General features: G+C 53.7%; 2 protein-coding genes across 6 annotated transcripts in view; one reads left to right on the top strand and one right to left on the bottom strand.

Moving 5' to 3' along the window:
* The window catches only part of NUMB (NUMB endocytic adaptor protein), a 65598-nt gene extending 64098 nt beyond the window's left edge, over positions 1-1500 (top strand). For all 5 annotated transcript variants that reach the window (XM_049770379.1, XM_049770381.1, XM_049770377.1 and 2 more), the window contains one exon: positions 518-1500. In XM_049770379.1, the coding sequence (XP_049626336.1) occupies positions 518-1233 (716 nt within the window). In that variant the 3' untranslated portion in view covers positions 1234-1500. The remainder of the gene's footprint in view (positions 1-517) is intronic.
* A 3544-nt stretch (positions 1501-5044) lies between these two features.
* Positions 5045-25531, bottom strand: part of PAPLN (papilin, proteoglycan like sulfated glycoprotein) — a 31200-nt gene continuing 10713 nt past the window's right edge. The window contains exons 7-26 of the mRNA XM_049770279.1: positions 25283-25363; positions 25011-25183; positions 24741-24864; positions 23476-23602; positions 21334-21541; positions 20559-20741; positions 20302-20443; positions 17724-17804; positions 17319-17559; positions 15824-15947; positions 15477-15615; positions 13715-14072; positions 12800-12937; positions 12598-12710; positions 12241-12364; positions 11682-11819; positions 10940-11067; positions 10743-10851; positions 9284-9447; positions 5045-5220 (exon numbers count right to left, since the gene is read on the bottom strand). Of these exons, the coding sequence (XP_049626236.1) occupies positions 5045-5220; positions 9284-9447; positions 10743-10851; positions 10940-11067; positions 11682-11819; positions 12241-12364; positions 12598-12710; positions 12800-12937; positions 13715-14072; positions 15477-15615; positions 15824-15947; positions 17319-17559; positions 17724-17804; positions 20302-20443; positions 20559-20741; positions 21334-21541; positions 23476-23602; positions 24741-24864; positions 25011-25183; positions 25283-25363 (3071 nt within the window). The remainder of the gene's footprint in view (positions 5221-9283; positions 9448-10742; positions 10852-10939; positions 11068-11681; positions 11820-12240; positions 12365-12597; positions 12711-12799; positions 12938-13714; positions 14073-15476; positions 15616-15823; positions 15948-17318; positions 17560-17723; positions 17805-20301; positions 20444-20558; positions 20742-21333; positions 21542-23475; positions 23603-24740; positions 24865-25010; positions 25184-25282; positions 25364-25531) is intronic.

Below are 25531 nucleotides of genomic sequence, written 5' to 3'. Positions count from 1 at the left end.
TTTCCTCGTGTTGGGTCTATAGTAGTGGAGCTCAGAGGTTATTCCTGCCTTTATACCTAGGAGTGACCCCTGGCTGTTTGGGGGACCTTGCCAAATAACAAACTAAGCTTGGCAGGATGCAAGGCAAGCCCCTTAGCCCTTGTGCTAATACCCTATTCCCCACACACACCCTGATTCTTTTCATACTCACAAAAACAAGATCCTTAGACCATTTCAAGTCTGCAGGCTGGTTTCTGTCCCTGGAGCTCCTACTGCAGCAGGGAGGGATCCCAGGTGCCACCCCCTTGGCCAGGTTTAGACCCCTCCTCAGCAGGACTCAGCGCAGTCTGACAGGTTCTCCTTGTCCTGTCAGGAAACTTCTGCTGCTGGTAATGGAGACTTCCCTCCCACCTACCCCACATCACCAAATGTCCCATGAGGGGACTTGTTCCACATCGGGCTTGTTCAAATAACCAAGCTTCTCAGCTGCGAGAAGTAGCCTCTAATGATTCTGTTCTCTCTCTGCATCTTGTTCCAGCGACTGAGTGGGGTCAGTCTTCTGGTGCTGCCTCTCCAGGTCTCCTCCAGGCTGGTCACAGGCGCACACCCTCCGAGGCTGACCGCTGGTTAGAAGAGGTGTCCAAGAGTGTCCGGGCTCAGCAGCCCCAAACTTCAGCTGCCCCGCTGCAGCCCCTTCTCCAGCCACCTCCCCCCACGGCCGTCTCTCAGCCTGCCTCACCGTTCCAAGGGAATGCATTCCTCGCCTCACAGCCCGTGCCAGTGGGGGTGATCCCACCCCTGCAGCCAGCCTTTGTCCCTCCCCAGCCCTACCCTGTGGCCAACGGGATGCCCTATCCAGCCCCTAATGTGCCTGTGGTGGGCATCACTCCATCCCAGATGGTAGCTAACGTGTTTGGCACCGCAGGCCACCCTCCGCCGGCCCATCCCCACCAGTCTCCCAGCCTGGTCAAGCAGCAGACATTCCCTCTGTATGAGATCAGCAGTGCCACTGCTAGTCCTTTCTTTAAGCCGCCTGCTCAGCACCTCAACGGTTCTGCAGCATTCAATGGGGTAGATGAGAGCAGACTGGCCTCAGGAGACAAGCACACGGAGGCATCCACGGGGACCTGCCCAGTGGATCCATTTGAGGCCCAGTGGGCCGCATTAGAGAGCAAGGCCAAGCAGCGCACCAACCCTTCCCCCACCAACCCTTTCTCCAGTGACTTACAGAAAACGTTTGAAATCGAACTTTAAGCAGTCCCTACGTCTTCTGTATTTCGTCCTCACTTAAGGCCAGGGCAGGGGTGAGGAGCTAAAAGAGCAAAGGGAACTTGGTGTTTGTTCCTGGTCAGTCCTCTTTCTATAAAACCCAAAGGTCCCAAGGAGCACTAGACAGCGTGCGTGCGTTCAGGTGTTACCTGGGGGGGAAAGGGCTGAAGAAGACATTCTTAGGGAAGAGGTATCCTACAGTTAAGCTAAAGAACACAAGGAAATGTTCCCCACCCCTACCCCACCCCTTTTTCTTCGCTCTCTTACAAATCTCTGGCAACAGAGAGGCAAGTAACAGGAACCTATATTCAAAGCACATTTACTGAAACCGAAAAACAAGGGGAAGATGATCTCTGTTTCTCAGGCCCTTGTCTGACTTCTCTCTGCACTGGCCCATTGTAAGGCCTGGAGAGGATGCTGGGGCTGGAGCTATGCTGCCAGATGTCAGAACTCCGGGAGGGCGCAGCCGCAGCCTCCTGCAGAGCTATATTTTAGAGGTAAAGTTGAGCTTCCATTTTGAGTAACAGAATAAATATTATAAATATATATCAAAAAGCCAAAATCTTTATTTTTATGCATTTAGAATATTTTAAATAGTCCTCACTATTAAAAATGCTGTATGAGTTGTAAGTATCTTGCCAAAGGTAAAAGGGTTAGCTGTAAGAAATTGTACATAAGATTGATTTATCATTGATGCCTATTGAAATGAAGAGAGGGGGAAGGTCAAAAGACGTAAACGGGGATCCCAACGTATTTTGGTGTCATTCACTGTAAGTAGCTCATTGCAACAACAATCATGCTTATGACCACTAGGTTGTAGTTTCACATACGAATGAATGAAAGAGCAGTATTGTCCTGGTTCTAAACTTAAGATGAAATTCTAATGTCATTATTTTAATGGAATCAAGCTAAATATGCTCTCTAGAGGCTCTGTATTTCCTTTCTGTATGGCTACAGTTTCCTTACGTTGATCCTTTACTTTGTTCTGACACTAAGATGACTGTGACGACCACATCCACAGAAGGGAGCCCAGGCTACTCTGTGGGTTTGTCCTGTGGGTCTTGGTGGGTTTTGTTTTGTCCTTCGTTCCCATGAATTCTGTGGGGATGGAAGGTATGTTTTCTTAGTTCTCTGTGTGTGTGTGTGTGTGTGTGTGTGTGTGTGTGTGTGTGTGTCTGTGTCTGTGTCTGTGTCTGTATGTGTGTCTGTCTGTGTCTGTGTGTATCAACCTCCCTTCCAGGGAGCACTGTCTGTGGCTGGTTGCAGCCACTTGACCTCCAGTAGCAATGTGCGATCCCATCTCATTTTTACTTTTGAACGTTGGCCTTACAATCAGATGTAAGTTATATATATATATATATATATATATATATTTGTACTGATGAGAATTTATAATCTGCTTTAACAAAAATAAATGTTCGTGGTAGAAGCCTTTGCTTATGAAGAGCTATTTTTCCCTTTATTAGCAAAATGAGTTCATATGAGTTTCTTCTTGGTTTCTCTCCATTCTGATGCTACCCCCCTCTCCTTTGATAGAAAACCTCACTGGGGCGGCCAGAGCGATAGTGCAGCAGGTAGGGCATTTGCCTTGCATGCAGCTACTCCAGGTTCGAGCCGTAGCTTCCCACATAGTCCCCCGAGCCTGCCAAGAGTGATTTCTGACTACAGAGCCAGGAGTAATGCCTGAGCACTTTCAGGTGGGTGTGGCCCCCAAAGAAAACCTCACTAGGACTTGTATATTCTTACTATTTGTACTTGCACTTTAGGCCCCCACTGGGAGAGTATCTCTAATGTCAGGTTCCTGCTGCTTAGCGTGGACTCCCCCTAGAGGCAAGTGATAGGGCTGCCGTCTCCGCCCCACCCTGCTAACTCTGACTCTGAGAAGTCTTGGGCTGAAGTGGTGGTTGGCTCTCAGCTGTGGGTTCATACATGGTAGACAGGTATCCATGTCTGACTCAGACACCAAGTTTCTGGAACATTCAATTCAGTTTGTGGGTTTGGTTTTGTTTTTTGTTTTTTTAGATAAAACTCCCAGTGCAGAAAAAAAGGCAGAGAACCATTTAAGCGAGTTTTATCACGTAACTTTTTGGGGGAGGTACCATACCCAGCAAGTACTCAGGGGCTTCTCCCAGCTTTGTACTTGGGGGTTGTTTTTGGTGGTGTTCAGGGGACCATGTGGTGCTAAGAATGGAATCTGGGCCTCCTACACATAAAGAAGGTACACCACATGTTTCGCCACATCTCCAGCCTCATCACTTCTTACCTCCGAACTGGTCATCTTTAAAGAATGAGCTAGCTTAGTGCCCTCTATCTTCCCCCTTACTTTCTGACATGAGTCTCTGATAGGCCAGATTCTGGTGTAATTACAGAACTGAGAGATCCAAGAAAATGGAGGTGGAGTAAAGATGACCTCAGCAAATGAATGGGGCTGCCCCTCAAGTCATTTTTGAAATGGAAAGAAAAAAGAACTTAGGGGCTGGAGAGATAGCACAGCAGTAGGTTTGCAAGGCAAACACCACAACTGAAACACCTTTGCCTTGAAACACCACAACTGATGGTGGTTCAAATCCCGACATCCCATATGGTCCCCCATGCCTGCCAAGTGCAATTTCTGAGCACAGAGCCAGGAGTAACCCCTGAGCGCTGCCGGGTGTGACCCAAAAACCAAAAAAGAAAAAGAACTTAGAACCTGGCCCATGTTCCTTCACTAACAAAGAGAGACCAAGAAGAAAGATCCCATTTCTTGCTTTTCCAGCCATGTGTTAGTAATAAAAGTAAACTTGCAGAGCCTTAGTCCCTCTGCTGCCTGGCTTTCCTGTGTCCAAGAATGACCTTTGTTATGCAGCCTTGCCAGCCTTCAGAGGATTTGCAGAAGCTTCAAGTGGAAAGAGCCTTGCAGGCTGATCGCATCACAGTGTATTGTTACAGCGTGAAGAGTTGGAGGTTTTGGGAGATGAAGGCTGAGCTCCTCCAATCCCAGCCATGGTGAAGCCTCTGCTCAGCCACCACTCGGACACCCCCCACCCATGTGCCCATCCTGCTCATGCCTGGGTGGCAAATACTCCTGGAGGGGAAGTTCCTCGTGCAAAATGAGCATTCCTACTTAAGTGAATGATCCCCGCGGCCAGGATCTGCATGTTGGCCTCACAGCTTCCAGCCTCCCTGTGAGAGCAGAGGAGCCTTTCTAGTGCCTTCATGCGTGGATCAGAACACCACAGTGGCCCTTGGTCATTCAGCCTTGCTGAGTTGCACTCTGCTGAGCAAGCCTGCCATTAACTCTATACATGGATGGAACTCAGAAGTGGTTGCTGCACTTCTGAGAGGTTAGAGCAATGCGCCCTGTGTGACTCCAGCTTAGACAATCTCATTTAGTGACAAGTCAGTGCCTGGCACAGCAGGAGTGGGCATTTCCTGGATGAGATAGGTGTTAACTGTGAACTCACCACACGCCTCCCCACCCTGCGCCAGATGAAGTCAGAACCCTGCAGCTTGTTTTAAAATGCAGTGAGCTAATCCTGCGAGAGAGAGAAATCACAGGGGAAGTTGTGAAGTACAGTTCTCCTTCTCCAGATATTCTTGACAACTCTGCAGCTGCCTGTGGAGCTTTTGTCCGAGAGGCAGATACCACTGGGGGCAACAGGGAAACTGGCAGGACAATGAGGGCTGCAGCTCCGGGGTAGGGTAGTGGGAGATGAAAATATCAGTGTCCACCAGCCAGAAAAGGGAGAGTGCCAAGAATCCGTCTTCCTTCTCCCTGGCACTAGGAGTTGTCTGGGGTTGGAGATAGAGCAAACCTTCAGCCCTGCTGCCAGACAGGCTGCGCATGGGCCTGGAAGCGGGAACAGCTGGCACAGCAGAAGCTGGAGTAGTACTCATTGCCACAGAGCTGGGCCTGCAGGATCAAGCCACAGTTAGCCAGTTCAGGCTGGTCCATGCAGTCCCTGCTGGAGTCCCAGGGTTGGGCAACCGGTGCTGCAAAACAACAGGAGGAGGTGGGAAGGAAGGAGGCTTGGAGTCTCCCCTCCTGTTTCACATGCCTCAAGGGAGTGCAACACAGTACTGTGGCTCCCAGGTAGCAGGAAGAAGTGTGCTTCCTCCCTCAGCAGCCTCCCAACATTTGCCCTGTTACACCAGAGGTACCATTTTGTTGATATTGCCCTAGCAGGCAGCGGGTTTCCCACTAGCCCTGTGCATGGTCTCAGCCCAGTGCAGACACCCAAGTATTTCCCACCAGCAGTATTGAGTCTTGGCCTTCCTACTGGAGCCTAAAGAGCAGCTTGAGCCACTGGATGGGAGTGGGTAGAGGAGGCTCGTCCCCGAGCACAATCCGGCGCTGGTAAGAGCTGTCTCCTAGCTTGTTCCTAGCAACCTCTGGCCCCTGATCATAACAGTTCTTCAGCCTTCCAGTTTTCCAGTTTTCCCTTTACCCACAGAGAAAACAGCTCTGGACAAGAAGAAAACTGTTGGAAACCAGGCCTCCAATCTGATAGTGAGCACCATATGCTGGTACTGCCCCCTCTGAGTTTACTGACAGCTCCTGAGTCTTGCAGTTTCCCCTGAGCGGTTCACTTTGCAGCTACAATTACAACTAAAGGGGCCAGGGCCAGAGAGATAACACAGCGATACAGTGTTTGCCTTGCATGCTGCTGGTCCGGGAGGTACCCGGTTCAATTCCCAGCATCCCATATGGTTCCCTGTGCCTGCCAAGAGTGATTTCTGAGCACAGAGCCAGGAGTAATCCCTAAGTACTGCCGGATGTGGCCCCAAAACCAAAAAAAAAAAAAAAAAAGAAAAGACTAAAGGGGCTTATCCATTTGACCTCTTTTCTTCCTGGAAGGGGCTCTGGAACTTACTAACATTCTCCCTAAATCAGACCTCATGGGACTAGGAAAAACTAGTCTTCATCCTCTCTTTTCTGACCCCTCCCGAAGCAGACAGCTGTTGAGCTGGAGTACAAAGTTCTTTTGGGGTACACACTGTTTTTTGGCTTTAAAGAAAGTAGATTTTCAGGAGACACTAAAAAAGAGGGCAGTAGGCCTGATGACCTGTTCTAGTCCTTTTTTTTTTTTTTTTATGCTCTGAACAGGGACAGTTTATTAATATTTCTAAATAAAAGAAATTGCCCCTGGTTTGGGGGGACCAAACCGCGGTCTTTCCTTGGCTAGCGCTTGCAAGGCAGACCCCTTACCTCTAGCGCCACCTCACCGGCCCCAGTTATTACATTCTTCTTTTATCTGTTCTAGTCTTAACTAGTTGAATGTTCTCTCAGGACGATTCCAAGAACCTCCACCTAGATGCGAACATCATGACTCCATAATGGCCCAATCCATGAGAAAGACGGGGGGTGGGGGGGGTGGGGGGGGGGACCAGCCTCAAGCAGCAGGGCGCAGAGGGGAACCACAAACAACATCAGTGGGTGAGAGCAACTATTCAGTCTCAACACAGTTCAGGAGACTTTTAGTCAAGAAGAGTGCTCCCTGGGGCCAAAGAGATAGCATGGAGGTAAGGCGTTTGCCTTTCATGCAGAAGGTCATTGGTTTGAATCCCAGCATCCCATATGGTCCCCCAAGCCTGTCAGGAGCGATTTCTGAGCACAGAGCCAGGAGTAACCCCTGAGCGCTGCCGGGTGTGACCCAAAATTTAAAAAAAAGAAGAAGAAGAAGAAGGATGCTCCCTGGAGCCAGAGAAATAGCATAGAGGTAGGGTGTTTTCCTTACATGCAGTTGACCCAGGAGGGACCTGATTCAATTCCCAGCATCCCATATGGTCCCCCAGCCTGCCGGGGCGATTTCTAAGTGCAGAGCCAGGAGTGACCCCTGTGCTCTGCTGGGTGTGACCCAGAAATCAATCAATGAATGAATCAAACAATAAATGAAGTTAAAAAAAATGTTGCTCCCAATACATCTAAGCTTGGCAATATTCATCCAGCAAAGCCAGGAGAAAGGAGCCCTCCCAGGCCATGTTAAGTGTCCCATCCAAGAGGCAAGAGCGAAGTTCTGGTGGAAAATTTGTTTCCAAAGTTTGGAGTGATAGTACAGTGTGCAAGGTGCTGGGGATTGACCCAGATTTAGTACCCAGCGTTCCATCTGCCCTCTCTCCCTCAGCCCCCCTCCCCCAAGAGAAGTTTCTGCACTCAGATTCATGAGTAATCCCTGAGCATTGCCAGGTGTGGCCCTCCAAAAAAAAAAATGTATTTGCTGAGACCAAAGTGATCAGGTAACAGGTAAGGCACTTGCCTTGCTGCAGCCAACCTAGGTTTGATTCCCCAATACATCCCACATAGTCCCATGAGCCCTGCTAGGAATAAGGCCTAAGGAATGTCAGGTGTACCTCCATCCTCCACTAATAAAAAAAATTAACTTCCTATGTAGCTTTAGCTCATTACAAATATGGTCCTGGTTGCTCCTCCTGGCTCTCTCCCAAACCTGTATTCCAATTTGTCTCCTACTCCTGGTTAACAGACAAGGTCAAGGTGAAAAGTGAACCCAGAGAACAGTTTAAGCAAGGCAACAGGGGTCGGAGATATACAGCGGTAGGGTGTTGCCTTGCATGCCACCATCCCAGGACTAACCCAGATTTGATCCCTGGCATCTCACATGGTTCCCCCAATCCTGCCAGGGGCAATTTCTGAGAGATCTAGGAGTAACCCCTGAGCATGGCTGGGTGTGACCCCAAAACAAAAAATAATAATAAGCAAGGCAACTTTTGAACGTCTGGGTCAAAAACCCAGTCCTGGGGAAAGTGTCCAAAAACAGTCAACCTTGGGGCCAGAGAGATAGCACAATGGTAGGGCATTTGCCTTGAAAGCAGCTGATCCAGTATGGATGGTGGTTCAAATCCCGGCATCCCATATGGTCCCCTGAGCCTGCCAGAAGCGATTTCTGAGCTCAGAGCCAGGAGTAACCCTGAGCACCGCCGGGTGTGACCCAAAATAAAAACAAAAAACAGGAAGCCTTGAAAGCCACCTGTCATTTGGTGCCATATCTGCTAAAGCATGACATGTCACAGCACAGCACTGACTGCTGACCAGACAGACCAGTAGCAGAAAAGCCCAAGAGAAGAGCTGGTTGGCCAAGGCACATCCTGACTGTGGACACACACGAGTGGACACAAGCAGAATGAGTTGCCCTCCAGCTAAGTGGAACATCCAACCACAGTCTGCCACAGCACCTCTCAAGTTAAACTGCATCTTACAATATGCAGCGTGAGTTGAAGTAGGTATACTCTGAGCAAGCACTGCAGAAGGGAACACTGAAGTCCCAAATGGCTCACTTAAAGCAAGGGAAGTTCTAGTCCAGTGGCTTCATGTGTCTGTCCTGTCCCAGATCCACTGTCAACTGGCTCAAAGCTGCTGTGAGTAGTGGAGACATTCCCTGGATGTCTGTCCCATGTCAAATGGTGGTGACATCCCTCTCTTTCCTTACTACGGCTCAGATGGCCATAAAGGCAGCTTCCAGCCTCGGGACCACTTTGTCACCATGAAAAGAACAGGAACGCTTAAATAAGGTCTGCCATAAGTACAGTCAGGAAATCCCAACCAGTTGTCTCAAGACAAAAATCAGTGCAGATCAATAACAATGTTTGTTGCGGCTGGATTATGATATAGCACAGCAGTAGGGCATTTGCCTTGCAAGCAGCGGACCCAGGGTGGAAGATGGTTAGACAGCATCCCATATGGTTCCCCAAGCCAGGAGCTATTTCTGAGCACATGGCCAGGAGTAACCCCTGAGTGTCACCGGGTATGGCCCAAAAGGCAAAATAAATAAAAGTAAAATAATGTTGTCATCTATTTAGTTGTTCCCAGGAGTGGACCTTAAGCCTATTTTTCCTTACTCATCCTGTCACTGTCAGAACATGGAGATGTAAGATGAGGCAAAGGAGGCCACCCACTGGCCTCAAGTCACACTGGCAGTCACTGGCCAAGAAACAAGCCAGGATTTGAAGTGGAGCAGAGATTGGGACTGCGCCCTTGTCCATGCTCCTCAGCACACGGCCAGCCCTAGTGAACCAGCGACTGCCTGTAGTCGACACTTACCTGGAACCACCTTCACCTCCGTACTGCGGCTGACAGCCTGGCTCCCACGATAGGCACTACAGGTGTAGGAGCCCTCGTCCCTGGCCTGCAGGTTGTGGATGAGCAGAGTGCCATCCGAGGACTGGTACACTCGCTGCCCATCAGCATGCACCGGCAGCCCGTTTCTGGGGGAGAGGAGGGTGGGAGAGTTGCCCCAGCATAGGAAGTACAGATCTTTCGAGGTCAATCGCTGCCTCTTTCAGAGCAAACAAATGACCCCTCACCTCAAGGAGCACCAAAGGGACACGTAAGAACATATAAGGGGGGCCAGAGAGATAGCATGGAGGTAAAGCGTTTGCCTTCCATGTAGAAGGACGGTGGTTCGAATCCTGGCATCCCATATGGTCCCCCACGCCTACCAGAGCCAGGAGTAGCCCTGAGTGCTGCCAGGTGTGACCCAAAAAAAAAACAAAAACAAACAAAAAAAACAAGGGCTTGAAATGATAGCACTGCATGTAGGGCGTTTGCCTTGCATGTGGCCAACCTGGGTTCTATCTTCGGCATCCCGTATCATCCTGCCAGGAGCGATTTCTAAGTGCAGAGCCAGGAATAATTCCTGAGCATTGCTGGGTGTGGCCCAAAAACAAAAGCCAGGAAAGGGAAAGCAGAAATGGGGTTCTGAAACCATGGGGGGAGCCTGCAGCCAAAGGGCTCAGCAGATCGTGGAACAGACTGGAACGAAGAGCTACAGGTGGCCTTGGCCAGGCAGATTCTCTAAGCAGAGGTAGATGTGAGGCCCCGGCAAAGCTTATTGCAGAGGGGAGGAGGCAGACATCTCTAGTAGAAGGTGAAAGAGGCCAGGCAAGGACAATAACAAGGAGGCTATCTTGTGTGTTGTTGAGTGGGAACCCCAAACCACCCATGTTCCTTGTAGGGGAAGAATGAAAGAGAAATGGCCAGGGTTGGATAGGACAAGACAAAGTGGAAGCTTCCAGAGAACCCGAGGTAGCCAGCTCCACTCCTGCAGCACATGGGGCTTATCTCCAGGACCCACCTAGGAAGCCTCATAAACATCCTTCCTCAGTCCTGTAGGCTCCCCCAGTCACCTCCAGAGCCACTTCCCACCTGGAAGTGTCTCAGGCTCATTCCTCAGAGCCCCTAAGACCAGCCTTGGAGGAGGAAGGGAGTGCAGATACCTTTGAGTCAAAGGCCTATGCAGTTCCCCAAGTGGGGTACAGCCCAGGGCTCTTGGCTCCCCGAGCACCATGGCCTCAAGGTAAAGGCCTGGGTGCATTGTGCCACACTTGGGGCACAGGAAGGCCCCCCACCAAAGCATCCAGACCAGAAGCTCTCAGAGAGTGGCTGTGGCCTCATCAGTGGGGCTCCATCCTCAAGCCACTGAGGGATTGGAGACCAGAGCCCCAGGAGGCAGGAGCAAAAGAAGGGGTGACTGCACACAGGCATGAGAGGAGGGCCTCACCGTGACCACCTGACGTTGGCGCTGTCTCCTGCTACCATGCACAGCAGCCTGGCCGTGTCCCCTTCTGGCACCGTCACAGCAGGGGGCAGCCCTGAGATTGTCAGCTCCCCTGAGGCCAGGAGAGGGCACTGTCAGCTGCTGTGCCCCCACCCCAGACCCCTGAACCCCCACCCTCCCAGCCAGGACTGATGCCTCACCCAGCACTCGCAACTGGACCCACCGCTGGTCCCGGTCATGCCCGGCAGAAGCCACACAGGCATAGAAGCCCCCGTCCTCCGGCCTCACATCATTGATGATCAGAGAGCCATCAGGCTGTGGCCGATGTCTGTGGATCAAGCACAACGCACTGGGCTTCATCCCATGGGGACATGAGAGGATGGAGGGTTTCTTCTCCCCACCAGGGAGTATTAGGTGGGGTCAGAGGCCACTGGGGCTTAGGCCTCAGCTGCTGGCACCTCCACATACTCAGAAATGCCTGACTGTAGGACTGGAATGATACTCCAGCAGGTAGGGCCTGGATTCGATCCCGGGCACCCCAGAGGGTTCTCCAAGCCCCACCAGGAATGATCCCTAGGCACAGAACAAGGAGCAAGACCTGAGCGATGTCAGGTTTGACCCCCCAAAAAATAAAAACAACAAAAGAAGAACCAATGCCCCGTTTTGCAGTACTGCTGAGTGGGCCCAAACCCTGGTAGTTTGCTTGGTCACTGAGAGGCGTGGAGCTTCTGTGTGCAATATCAGGGTGAAAGTGCACCTGGAAAACCCTTCTCTCATTGTGGGGTTTCAGTGAAGGTTCCTGAAGCAAAGCACTGGCCCCATCTCTTCCTCTACCCACTGACTACACTTCAGAGAGGCCCAGAGGGTGGCCACAGCACCTGCCCCCAGCCCTCCCTTCCCTCTGCCCTTGGAAGGAGGGGTGGGAGAGAACAGAGAACCGACCTGCGGGAGGACACGACCTGCCCATCCCACTGCCACTCAATGACTGGAGGTGGATGGCCCTCGGCACGGCACGGCAAGTGGGCCTGCTGGCCCGGGTAGGCGTCCACCACCCCAGGCTGGTTCCGGTCCAGACGCAACCTGCAGAACAAGCACCCCACACCACAACAGGGTTCTTGCTGTCACTGGGGCCCAGTTCCCCTCCGTGCCTAGAACAGCTGGTCTAACAACTGTTCCAGCCTCAACTGGATCCAGCTCCCTAATTCCCCATTCTGACGAGGACACCCACTCAAGGGGCCTCTTTCCCCCAGGACCCCCATGCCCTGCCCTGCCCCTTAGCCATTGGGTGCCCCTAGTTCTGACATCCTTCCCTTTCCTGGCTCATATCTCAGGGTCTACTTTATCCCAACCACTGGGGTTGTTGGGGAAAGAGGGGAAGGGGCCTCTTCTTCCTTGAGACACCCGGGATCCATGCTCTCCCATCCTCACTGCTAGAAGAAGCAGGCCTGGCTCCCGAAACTATGGGTCAGGCATCCTCATCCCCAGCAAATCTGTCCTTTACCTTGTTGTGGGCCCAGGATGCGAGGAGGAAATGACTCCCTGACTCCCAGCACCTGCCCCGAGTCTAGAGTCTCCAATTTGAGGAGTCCTTCGCTCAGCCTCAGACAGCACAGCCATGTCACCCCCTGTCGAGAGACCAGAGGAACCCAAGAGCGAGCAGGTGGCAGCTCAGATGTGCTTAGGGCTCCCTTCTGGTGGGGTTCAGGGCCCATTTGTGGGGGTCCACCTAGCAGGCACCCTCCCTTCTGCACTCCCCAGTTTTATTGGAGCACAGGGGCCCTGCTGCCAGGATGCTTTGGACCAAGGAGCACCCCCAGCCCAGCCTGGAACCCATGAGAACCCAGCAGAGGGGCCTGACCTGTGACACGCAGCTCGACGCGTGAGTGCCAGCCGGGGCCACAGCTGTAGCTGCCTGTGTCCTCTACCCGCAGGGGGGTGATAACCAGGGAGCCATCGGGCTGCCTCACGTGCCTACAGGAGAAATTTGGGGCCTGAGTCCAGCCCAACAGGGACAGCCTGACCCAGCACACTGCTGCCCCCTCCTGTCCTGCCAAACACACCTGTCAGAGTAGAGGGGTCTCCCGTCTTTCTGCCACACTTCACGGGGGTCCGGCGGGGAGTCATCTGGGCAGTAGAGCTGCACCCACTGGCCCGCGGTCGCCTGCACCAAGGAGGGGTCTGCACCAGCCTGGCCAACCCTGGAGAGGGGAGCAGAGGAGCCATCCCACTGGCAAGAAAGCCAGGACCGCCATCTCTCCCTGTGACTTGGGGGCCCTCCTGTCACTGGCATGTGCAGAGCCAGGGATTTCCATAGAGGCCAAGTTCCAGGAAGCCTTGGGCTCAGGAATCCAGCCCCCACCCACCCAATCCTTCCTCCCTCAGCTGCAGGATATCACAGAGTTGGGCACAAGAGGTGGGCACAACAGCATGGTGGGCTTCAGTGGACACAGAAGCACAAGCTGGCAGCCTCTGCTTGTCTGGTCCTGCTGCAATGGCTGGGATGGGACCCAGGCCTCAAGCATGGCTCTGTTCTTCAGCCCCATGTTGGCCTCTGTGCAACTTAAAGCTTTGCTCTGCATCATTGTAAATATTTTCAAATCCCAGGCTGGGCTTCAAAGCAAATGAGAGCCTGGCTTCTATCCCTGGCACCACAAAAACAAACAAACAAACAAACAAAACCTTCCTAAATCAAGCTCATTGGACCCAATCCCAAGAGTGATACCACAAACCTCTAATTCAGTTTTAGCCTAATTTCACAGGTCAAGAAACTTACATAAATCCAGAAAGGCAGAATCTGACCTGACAGGAGCCACGGCAGCTCCAGGGGTGTCTCTATGTGCAGGATAGGGGTGATCAGGCCCTCCCAACAATGCTCCTTAGGGTTGGGATTTCAGGACCCCAAGAGCCTAGGGCTTAGGCCAAAGGCCTAGTATTCAGCTCCCACACAGCAGCCCCTGCTCGCATCTTCCTCTCACCTGTATGGAGGGCCGTGGGGCGGGGCTGCTGGCTGCCCCGAGGAGGCTCTGTGCCCCAGCTCAGGGTTCCAGGCCCCTTCCCTGGAGGTGGGGGTGCGGTGAGTCTCTCCAGTAGGCATAGGCTTTCTCCGGCCTCCAGACCCACTGTCTGTCTCAGGGCCAGGATGGTGGGGCCCCTGCCCGGAGCCCCGGCAGCCTCTCATGCATTCCTCCTCCGTTGCAAAATTGTTGGCATTGCCGTGGCAGCCACCATACCAGAAGCGGTTGCACCGGCCCACAGAAGCCACGAAGTACCAACGAGCCTGCCAGTGGGTGCAGGAGCCGAGGGCACTGGGCAGCAGACACCGCACCGGGTATGCTGAGGAAAGAAGATGTGGTCACTCCAGCAGGGCCACCCCAAGGTGTCCCCTGGGGCCATGAAGAGCTGTGGGGAGCAATAGGAAGCTGGGGATAGCTCAGTGCCTTGGGAGGCTGGAGCAGATGGACCTGCCACTTCCAGAGAATGACCCAAGCCCAAGTCCTCATGGGCTGTGTGACTTGGCCCTTCTGAAGGCCTCCTTGTCCCCAGAGCCCTGCGCCAACCCCCAAGGCTGCCTCTACCCCAGCGTGCCCACCCTTACCCCATTCAACCAATGCCCAACTTCCACAGTCCCCCACACATGCCTGGCCTACCTCCCGGTTCCCCATGATAGCCCCCTGTGACCTTCCAAGTCCACCCAGAAACACCAGGAGAACAGTCTGTCCCTGGACACCCACACCATAAGCCTCTGGAGCCCTTAGGGGCTACCTGGGCCTCCTTTCCTGGGGATCCCTCACAAGCCTCCCAGCCCCAAAGGGAACTGAAAGGCCTCAAAGATGAACCTAAAACCAGAGCAACGTGGCAGCTGCTGTATTTCACTGCATAACTGTCACAACATCACTCTTGTTCGTTTTGATTTTTGGTTTTTGGGTCACAGCCAGCGGCACTCCGGTTACTCCTGGCTCTGCGCTCAGAAATTGCTCCTGGCAGGCTCAGGGGACCATATGAGGTGCCGGGAACCGAAACCCGGGTCTGTCCCAGGTTGGCTGCATGCAAGGCAAATGCCCTACTGCTGTGCTATTGCTCTAACCCACAGCCTCACCCTTGTTTTGATTTGGTTTTATATTTTTTTCAATAATACCTCTTCAACTTTTGCTTTTCTCCCTTCACCAATAAAAATATAATAATTTCACATAATGATCATACCCTACTTTTTTTTTTTTTTTTGGTGTTTGGGTCACTCCCAGCAGCGCCCAGGGGGTTACTCCTGGCTCTGTGCTCAGAAATTGCCCCTGGCAGGCTCAGGGGATCATATAGGGTGCCAGGATTCGAACCAACATCCTTTTACACGCAAGGCAAACACCCCATCTCCATGCTATCTCTCCAACCCCAATACCCTACGTTTTTTTGTTTTGTTTTGTTTTTTGGGTCACACCCAGCAGTGCCCAGGGGTCACTCCTGGCTCAGAAATTGCCCCTGGCAGGCCCAGGGGACTATATGGGATGCTGGGATTCGAACCACCGTCCTTCTACATGCAAGGCAAATGCCCCACCTCCATGCTATCTCTCTGGCCCTGATATCCTACATTTTTGCCAAGGAAAAAGTGAGCAAATTACGCTGATGCAGTGAAATACACAAGTATGCAAACCATCATCCTAATTTGTTGGACTGTCACCCCACGGGACCCTGGAACTCTGGATGGGTGACCCTGAGCCCCCAGCAAGAAAGTAGGGGGTTCCTCACCGTAGTTGGGCTGGCCCACACAGCCTTCCCCGAGGGGGCCCATCGCTGAGACCACGCTGTCATAACAGCAGCCAAACTGGGAGCCACGGCACTCGCTGGGCGCACTCTGCTGGGCCTGGGGCCGCTGGGCCTGGGGAACCTGGAAGTTGGTTGCAGGGGGGATTTGGGGTGCCACAGAGTGAGGACGAGGACAGCTCTGGAGCCTGAGCCGAGGGGCCGGGAGAATGTTGGCTGTGACCCTCACGTAACTCTGGCTGCAGGGTCCCCCTTCTCCAAGCCAGCGCTGCCAAGAATCTGGGTAACAGTGGCAATGAGGACACAGAGGGGCAGAGATGAGGAATACGTACCACAGGAGCCACTGCTCGGGACCCCGGCCTGCTCCCAGGGTGGGAATCAGGTCGGTCGTTGCGTGTGCAGCCAGCCTGGTGGGGCCCCTCGGCTGCAGACTCACCATCAGGGCAGCACCCAAACCTGCACAGACATCACCCACAGCCTCACTGCTGGCTCCAGCCCTCACTTCAGGGGGCCTGGATGCCTGTTCTCTGTATGCAGCCCAGTGCTGAGGCTCCCACGCTGGTCACCGAGCTGAAGAGCCTCTGGGAGCCAAGCGTTCCCCCCCACCCAGCAGGGTATCCCTTCTCTGCACACCCCAGTCTCTGGCCACATTCACTGGCCACAGGAGTAAGACAATGAGTATATCCCCACTCTCCTCCCAGCCCAAATCTGAGAATGGGGCATTCACCTGAGCTTGCCCAAATGGCAGGCTCCCATGCATGGGAGATGAGACAGAACAGAGGCAACAAGAGAGCACTCCTGTTTTCTCACCTACATCAACCAGGAGTCAGAAGGTGGGTGAGTGAGGATCAGAGCCCTCTGTGCCCCTACCTGTGCTGCTCCACCCAGTGGGGCTGTCACTATCTCCAGTTCTCAGAAAGAAGCTGAGATCTGAGAAGTGAAATCACGGGCATGGGACTGGAGAGATAGCACAGCAGTAAGGCGTTTGCCTTGCACACAGCCGATCCAGGACGGACCCTGGTTCGATTCCCAGCATCCCATATGGTCTCCCAAGCCTGCCAGGAGCAATTTCTGAGCACAGAGCCAGGATAACCTCTGAGTGCAGCTGGATGTGATCCAAATACAAAAACAAAAAATCACCGAGCACACAGCAGGTTAAGCGGCTGGACCTTGCTGCAGGCAGCTGGTCCCCATGTCTGGGTCACACACCCACCACTGGATGGAAGAGAGCCTTCAGGGGCAGCAGTCGCAGCTCAGGAAATTGGGGGGTGGGGAGAGGATGGGTAGCACAACAGCAGGGTGTTTGCCTTGCAAGCAGCCGACTTGGAACGGACCTGGGTTTGGTTCCTGGCATCCCATATAGTCCCATGAGCCTGCCAAGAAAGATTTCTGAGCACAGCCAGGTATAACCCCAGAGTGCCACCAGGTGTGGCTCACAAAAATATAAAGTTTTTATTTATAAAAAAGGAAATGGTGGGAGCACAAAGAGCTGTGGACAGCGGCGGAGAGCAGGGGACAGTTTATTGCTTTGGGAGGCTAAAGCAAGTGGACCTGGCAGGGACTAGGTTGGACGTGAGAGCCCACCAGCCTGCTGGCCCAACCTGTTCCAGTCTGAGCTCTACAACCCCAGCCACAGGTTCGCTCCAGCTGAGCCTGGACGGTCAAGGACCAGGGGCTGCTCGCTAGGTGAGAGAGCCCCGAGAGGAACCTGGGTGCTGCGACCACACTGAAGTCTGCTCTTGCTCCGCACCCACCTGCCCTCTCTCTGCAAAGGTGCTGCCCTACTCAGGAACCCCATGCCCAACTCCCAGGCCCAAAGACTCCTACCTGCTCTGCTCACAGGACATCTCGGGGCAGCCCTGCCATTGCGGCCCGAGAGAGACCGAGTGACCATCGGGGCAGCACCCATGGGGACTGTTCCTGCAGTCACGAGCCCCTGAGCCGGACCCTGGAGACTGTCGGCGGGGAGGTGGCTGCAGAGAAGTCTGTGAGCGAGGGCCCTCGTCTCCTCCAGGGTTCCCCTCAGCTGAGGTTCGCTCTCGGGGTGCCCACCACGCATCGTGAGAATCTAGAAGAGGAAGCAGAGATGCTGATGTGTCACCTAGGAGTTGCACCCTCTCCCTGGGATCCACCTTTCTCCAGGGGCCAACCTCAGGATACCTCCACTCCCTCCTGCACCTCTGCTCAGAGAAGCCAAGAACATGCTGGCTGGGTCTGGGGGGAGTTCCTCACCTGAGACCGAAGCCTCCTGAAGGCCCAGAGACTTCCAGGGGTCCCTGGGGCTGGGGTGTGCAACAGGCACACTGGGAACTCCTGTAGGGGCAAACAATGGGTGAAGAGGGAAGGAGAGAGGAGTCGCCAGGCAGTACTGAACCTCTACCCCAGGGGGATCTTGGGGTGCAGCTCACAGAAGGGCAGGGCAGTGATGGAGAATGATGCAGCAAAGATAATTTTTTGTTTTTGTTTGTTTGTTTGTTTGTTTTGGTTTTGGTCACACCCAGCGAGCTCAGGGGGTTACTCGTGGCTCTACACTCAGAAATTGCTCCTGGCAGGCTCGGGAGACCACATGGGATGCCGGGATTCGAACCATCGTCCTTCTGCATGCAAGGCAAATACCCTACCTCCATGTTATCTCTCTGGCCCCAAAGATCTTTTTTTTTTTTTTTTTTTTTTTTTTTTGGTTTTTGGGCCACACCCGGCGATGCTCAGGGGTTACTCCTGGCTGTCTGCTCAGAAATAGCTCCTGGCAGGCACCAAGGACCATATGGGACACTGGGATTTGAACCAACCACCTTTGGTCCTGGATCGGCTGCTTGCCGCTGTGCTATCTCTCCAGGCCCGATCATTTTTTAATTACGTGGAAAGACAAACAATTCAATTAGAAAATGGACAAAGGGGACCAGAGAGATAGCACAGTGGTAGGGCATTTGCGTTGCACACAGCTAACCTGGAATAGACCCTAGTTCGATTCCCAGCATTCCATATGGTCCCGAGCCTGCCAGGAACGATTTCTGAGCACAGAGCCAGGAGTAAACCCTGAGCACCACCTGTAGCAGGACAGCCCCTGAAGAGGTTGACTGATGGAGGGATGGAGAATGAGGCCCTTTTCTTCCAGCTCGTAGCACGTGTCTGCCACCCTGTCTAGCCCACGGTTCTGAGGTGAAACGGCGGGTAAACAGCTCGCAGACAATCAGGCTCGTGGAAATATTTGCTTTATTTGGATGGACAAAACTGAAGTCCAAAGACTCCGATTCAGTTCCAGCCAGCAAAAGCCTCTCGCCTTCCACAGACCCTTGCTCTTATAGTCCAGAGTCAGGTCCCACCCAATGGTGGGATCAGATACCAACCAATGGTGGAAGCAGAATCAGGTCCTACCCTAGGGTGGGGGCAGAATGCCAGGTCACACCCTAGGGTAGGGCACAATCACCTAATCAGATTAGGGTGAGCAACATAGTAATCCCCCAAAATATTTACATACACAACACCACCAAGTGTGGTCCAAAAACAAAAACAAGCTTCTGAAATTAGGGGACCATCCAGGGCCAAAGAGATAGTCCAATGGATAGCGGTGCTTGTCTTGAATGTGGCTGACCAGGTTTGATCCTCAGCATCCCATTTGGTCCCCTAAACACCACCAGGAGTAATTCCTGAGTGCAGAGCCAGGAGTAATCCCTGAACACTGCCAGGTATGAACCCCTCAACTCCAAGAAAAAATCCCACCAATTTCATAAGATGCTTCTTCAAATAGCGATTGTATGTATATGAATTTCACCCAATTAAAAAAAAAATCACTGCAGAAGCCGGAGTGATAACACAATGGTAAGGCGTTTGACTTGCATGTAGCCAACCCAGGACAGACCCAGTGTGATTCTCTCGGCATCCCATTTGGTCCCCTGAGGCTGCCAGGAGTGATTTCTAAGCACAGAACAGGAGTAACCCCTGAGTGCCACTAGGTATGATCCAACCCACCCCAACAACATTTAGGAGAGAGGGAGTGCTTGAATCATGGAAAAGCCAGTAAGAGAAAATACTGATTTTAGAATTTAGATAGTGCAGGGCCAAAGAGATAGCACAGTAATGGTAGGGCATTTGCCTTGCACGTGGCCGGAGCAGGACAGACAGTGGTTGGATTCCTGGCATCCCATATGGTCCCCCAAGCCAGCCAGGAGTGATTTCTGAGAAATCCCTGAGCACTGTAGGTGTATGACCCCCCAAAAAATAAAAAGGATTTATATAGTGGTGCTGTACTGTTTGTCACACTGTTCTTTAACTTTTCTGTATTTATAATCATGATTTGGGGCCAGAGAAAGCACAGCAGGTAGGGCTTGCCTTATAGGTGGCTGACCTGAGTTCGATCCCTGGCATCCCATATGGTCCCCTGAGGAAGACCAAGAGTGGGCCCTGAATTTTGTCGGGTATAGTCTAAAAAAATAAAATCATGACTGTGCTTCTAAAGATAGCTAAACTGGCTGAGCACATGCTTTGCATGTGGAAGGTATGGGTTTGATCTCGGCACCACATGGTCCCCAAGCACTGCCAGGTATGGTCTAGAAGCATAGAGAAAGGTTCCGATGCCCCAAAGGAGAGAAGGGAGGAAAGAGTAGCCATGCTGTGATACAGAGGAGTGGGAGAAGCGGGGAACTGGGTTGGTTTATGCCTGGGGCTGGACTGCATGTGTGGCAAAGACTTCAGCATCCAGAGACTGGAGGGAACATTCCAGGTGGCTGACCTGGCGGGAGCAGGCCCTGAAGCAGCAGGAGGGGCGTGTGACAGGGAAGAGGCTGGCTAGCCCCTGACTGCCTCTCCTTACCTGGGGGCAGGTGACAGGGCTGCGTGTTACAGGGCTCCGTGTCCACAGGCCTGGACAGCTGCAGGCTCCCACAGTGGTCAGGGGGCCCGATGGCACAGATGACCTGGCGCCTCCGAGAACCCGAGTTGCAGCTCTTGGAGCACTGGGGACCCAAGAGAGAGTGGGGAGAGAGCCAGAGTGGGCAGAGGATCGTCAGAGTTTGTGCTTCTATCAGGCCTGGGCGGACGGGGCATCTACCATGGGGAGGGGGCACTCACCAGACCCCAGGCACCCACGAGCCAAGCCTGGTCACTGTGGTGGGGACAGTCATCAAGTACGCAGGGCTCAGTGATGGGGGGCTGGTCCTCCAAGGAGCAGGCTGGGGCATGGATCTGGGACCCCTGCTCAGCCCTGCAGGTGACACGTCTCCTCCGCACCCCAGTGCCACAGCTCACAGAGCACTGCAAAAACCGGAATCGATAGGGCCAGAGAGATAGCACAGTGGTAAGGCTTTTGCCTTGCACAGCCAACCCCAGACAGACACTGGTTTGAATCCTGGCATCCCATATGGTCCCCCGAGCCAGCCAGGAGTGATTTCTGAGCGAAGAGCCAGGAGAACCCCTGAGCACCGCCAGGCGTGACCCAACAACCAAAAAACAAAAACAAAAAAAACAGAATTGAAGAGCCTGGTAGTTGAGATATGGCCCAGCTTTGCTGTCCCAATCCCAGGAATCCCCCAAAACACAGCAGGTGCTGACTCCAGGGCTTCCTGAACCCTCGAAGCTCCCTGAACCTTCAGGAGGTGAGCAGCTGGGGCCGGGGACCAGACAGAGCCCACCCTGACTTCTACCCCCAAGTGGCATGCCAACGTTTCCTCCTGCCCATCTTCCAACCCTGCCCAAGCTGAAGAGCCTATCTATGTCCAGGGTCGGCCACCACTCGAGGGCCAGCTCCAGCCTGGACTGCCTCATGTCATGCAAGGCACTTAGCACAATTCACCTGGAAGGCCTGCACCCCACATCCCACCTGGCCTCCCCCCACCACGGGCCTCACCTCTCCCCAGGGCTCCACATGCCAGGATGAGCAGCGCTGCTGCTGGCAAGCCCGTGTGGCTGGAGGCTTCCCGGGCAGACCCGCACACTCGACCTCGCTGGCTGCCTCCTGACCACCGGCCCCATCAGACGAGGTGCAGAAGACAGAGCGGGATTGCCAGCCGCCCCCACAGGAGACTGAGCAGGGTGTCCAAGGGCCCATCTCCCAGCTGGAGGGGACCAGGCATCCCTGTTAGCTGGCCCAGGGTTGGAGGGAGGAGGGCAGATGTGGGTCATGCTCTCACACACAGGAAGAGAGAACTTGCAACACAGACATGGGGCCATACGAGCACACATACAAACATGCACAAGTTCATCCTCTGCACAGCCAGGCCAAGGATGAAGCCCTCCACAGGGAAAAGAGAAGGGGAGATGGTTGAAGGAGGCCATGCCTGTAATGCACAAGGGCCTGAGTCTGGCCCTCAGCAGCCAAGCGGTGGGCAAGCAGCGCTAAGTCCAAACAACTCAACCATGCAGGGCTGAGTATTGAGCTTTCAGGTCCCAGACCCTGACCCCAGACCTTCATCCCCCAAAATAACCAAACCCTCTTCTCTTTCCCTCTCCCCCTGCAAAGGCTCTGACCATGCCCCACCTCCCCAGTGCCGGCTGCCTCATTCATCTTTCCTGCCCTACCAGTGCCCCTTTCTTCCTCTGACTCCATTCCCCCTGGGTCTGATTTTGGTGGGGACCTCCCCCAGAAAGACTGTGCTTCTTTTTTTTGTTTTGTTTTTGTTTTTGGGTCACACCGGCAGAGCTCAGGGGTTACTCCTGGCTCTACGCTCAGAAATGGCTCCTGGCAGGCTTGGGGGACCACATGGGATGCCGGGATTCGAACCACCGTCCTTCTGCATGCAAGGCAAATGCCTTACCTCTATGCTATCTCTCAAGCCCCAAGGCTGTGCTTCTTTTTTTTTTTTTTTGGTCACACCCAGCAGCGCTCAGGGGTTACTTACTCCTGGCTCCATGCTCAGAAATCGCTCCTGGCAGGCTCGGGGGACCCTATGGGATGCCAGGATTCGAACCAATGACCTTCTGCATGAAAGGCAAATGCCTTACCTCCATGCTATCTCTCCAGCCCCAAGGCTGTGCTTCTTTATGAGAGATGTGGCGCCAGATGGTGCGGGGAATGCAAGGATGAAGAAAAAAGGATGGCTTCCCAACACCCAAGAAGGCAGCCGGAGCAATAGCACAGAGGGAGGGCATTTGCCTTGTAGGTAGCAGACCCGGAATGGACTTGGGTTCGATCCTTGGCATCCCATATGGTCCCCGAGCCTGCCAGGAGTGATTTCTGAGCCAGGAGTCACCTCTGAGCATTACTGGGTGTGGCCCAAAAACAAAAACAAAACAAGCAAACAAAAGAAACCAACACCCAAGAAGACCAAGCCCCAAAGTCCTTCACCCACACCCCCAAGCAAGATTCCTGACTCTAGAGAAGATCATTTGCATCTCCATGCCCACCCTGGCATGCCTGCCCACTCTGGCCACACCATGGTCTGGACATTCTGTTTTCTTTGTTTTTTTTTTGTTTGTTTGTTTGTTTGGTTTTTGGGCCACACCCGGCGGTGCTCAGGGGTTACTCCTGGCTGTCTGCTCAGAAATAGCTCCTGGCAGGCACGGGGGACCATATGGGACACCGGGATTCGAACCAACCACCTTTGGTCCTGGATCGGCTGCTTGCAAGGCAAACGCCGCTGTGCTATCTCTCCGGGCCCCAGTCTGGACATTCTGAATGCTGCACAGGCATAGGAGAGTGGACAATGAGCCCTGGGTGGGGCCAGAGAGATAGCACAGTGGTAGGGTGTATGCCTTGCAAGAGGCTGACCCTGGGCAGACCTGGGTTCAATCCCCTGCATCCCATTTGGTCTCCCATGCCTGCCAGGAGCAATTTCTGAGCTCATAGCCAGGAGTAACCCCTGACCATCACCGGGTGTGTCCCCTCCAAAAAATAATATTAGCTCTGGGCTCACGCTAAAGTTGCTTCATCCCATTCAGGATGGAGAGCCTTGGGAAACCCTTAGCTGACTCTTTCCTTTACACCCAGGGCAGCCTAAGGAGCACCTCTTCCTTTCCATGGCCTCAAGTGCCTGGCCCCCTGTGGTCTCACCGCCGGGTCTGCGGGCAGGGCTGGAGGCTGCAGGGGCGGCGGTCCGCTGGCCGGGTCAGCTGCTGGCACATGTGATCTGGGTAGGCCTCATTGTCCGAGGTACAGAACACGGCGCGGGACTGGTGGCCTGGGGGGATCGTCCCGGATGGTGCTGGTCAGCCCACTGTCCCCACGCACATGCCCACCGTGCTTATCCCAAGGCAATCACTCTCGCTCCCAGTTTAGATGAGGATACAGAAGCTCAGCATATGTGTGACAGAGCTACGCAACCTGGCACCAGATTCAAGTTCTCAGAGCTGGAATAATAGTACAGCAGGTTGTACTTGCCTTGCATGCGGCCATCCCAAGTTGGATTCCCGGGTATCCCATATGGTCCCCTAAGCACTCCAGGAGTATGATTTCTCTTTTTGGTCTGTTTTCTATTTCGGTTTTGGGGCCAGATCTGGCGGCACTCAAGGGTTACTCCTGGTTCTGTGTTATTCTGGCTCTCAGAAATCATCCTGGCAGCTCGGGGGCCAGGGATTGAACCCGGGTCCATCTGGGTCGGCCATGTGCAAGGCAAATGCCCTACTGCTGTGCTATAATTCTGGCCCCCAGGAGTGATTGCTGAGCACAGAGCCAAGAGTAACCCCTGAGCACCATTTAGGCATGGCCCAAAATCGAATAAACAAAAAGAAGTGCAGTGTTGCATTAAATAATTAACGATTATTTAATCGTTATTAAATGGCTCTGCAACCTCCATGCAGCCGGCGAGTTCCAGGCCCAGGTGAAATCACTCACACGCAGGCTTCAGGAAGAATCATCTTTATTTATGCCCTAGCCACCACAGGTGTGTGGCCTATGTCAACCTTTTAAGCATTCAGCTATATTTTGCTAGCCCTGCATCTTATCTCCTGTTAGCCATCTTCCCTTTGGGCTCCATGCGGCCCAAAGATCCAAAAGCCAGGAAGCCAAGCCGGGCCAAGAGAGAAACGGCAAAAGGGCCGAATCCCCTGGCTCAGAGGTTTATCTATCCTTTTCCAGACCCCTCCCAGAAATGGGAGGTCTTGCAGGTAGTTACACCTATTATCCGGTTCCCAAAACTCCTCCCAGATATGGGTGGGTCTTGGGGTACACCACAGTGCAGCCACTTCAAGAAGTTCTTTCTGGGGGCCAGAGCAATAGCACAGCAGTGGGGCCTTACACGCAACCCACCCAGGACAAACCCTGGTTCGATTCCTGGCATCTCATATCCTCCCACACAGCCTGTCCTCCTTGGCCCTCACCTCCTCCACACTGTACGCTGCAGGGGCTCCAGGAACCGTGGCTCCAACTGAAGTGGGATTGGGGAGCCCCCAGGGGCAAGTAGTACTCGTAGTGCACACCGGGGTTAAGCTCCTGGCTGATGAGCTACACAGGAGAGACTCCCCTGAGATATGAGTCAGAGAGACCCCCAGGGACCCCTCCCAGGGGCCCACCCATCCACCACATCCTCAGAGGCTCCCAGCCAGGCCCTTCTGCACCCTGTCACACTGACAATCTTCCACCACGCTTACCTCAATCACCAGAGGCTCCGAAGTGGGGCCTCGTGCATGGAGCCGCTCGGGGGCCAGGTCCCCCTCGGAACCCCGCTCATAGTGCAAGATGGTGCTGGCTATAGGCAAGGCCTGGGCGGTCGTGATGGTCCAGTGCCCATTGAGGTAGTATTCACCGGGGACAGCCCGCACCGCTGTGCAGGGGTGAGGAGGGGGACACCCATCAGCCCCCAGGACAGGACCCACCTCCCCACAGGCCCCAAGGCCACCTCAAGCCCCATCTAAGTCCTCACCCAGGAAATTTCTGCTGGCAGCCGCCTCCTTGATTCGGATGCTGGTGGCTCCCATGGGAATGACAAACATCTGGTTGTATCCTGGGGGTGTGGGGCAGGGGAATGTTGGGGAAACCCGGGCCAAGGAGAAAGCCGCCCCCAAAGACACTCAGTGTTCAGAGAGCCGCTGGGGAAGGGCCAGAAAAGCACAGACAGGGTCGGGCTGCCTGGGGAAGGACATTGCTGAGGGAAGAGAATTCCACAAAGGTC

This window comes from Suncus etruscus, chromosome 3 (genome assembly GCF_024139225.1).
Source record: "Suncus etruscus isolate mSunEtr1 chromosome 3, mSunEtr1.pri.cur, whole genome shotgun sequence".
NCBI lineage: Eukaryota > Metazoa > Chordata > Mammalia > Eulipotyphla > Soricidae > Suncus > Suncus etruscus.
The sequence above is the reverse complement of the archived record's forward strand: the minus strand, read 5'-3'. Positions and strand labels throughout refer to the sequence as shown.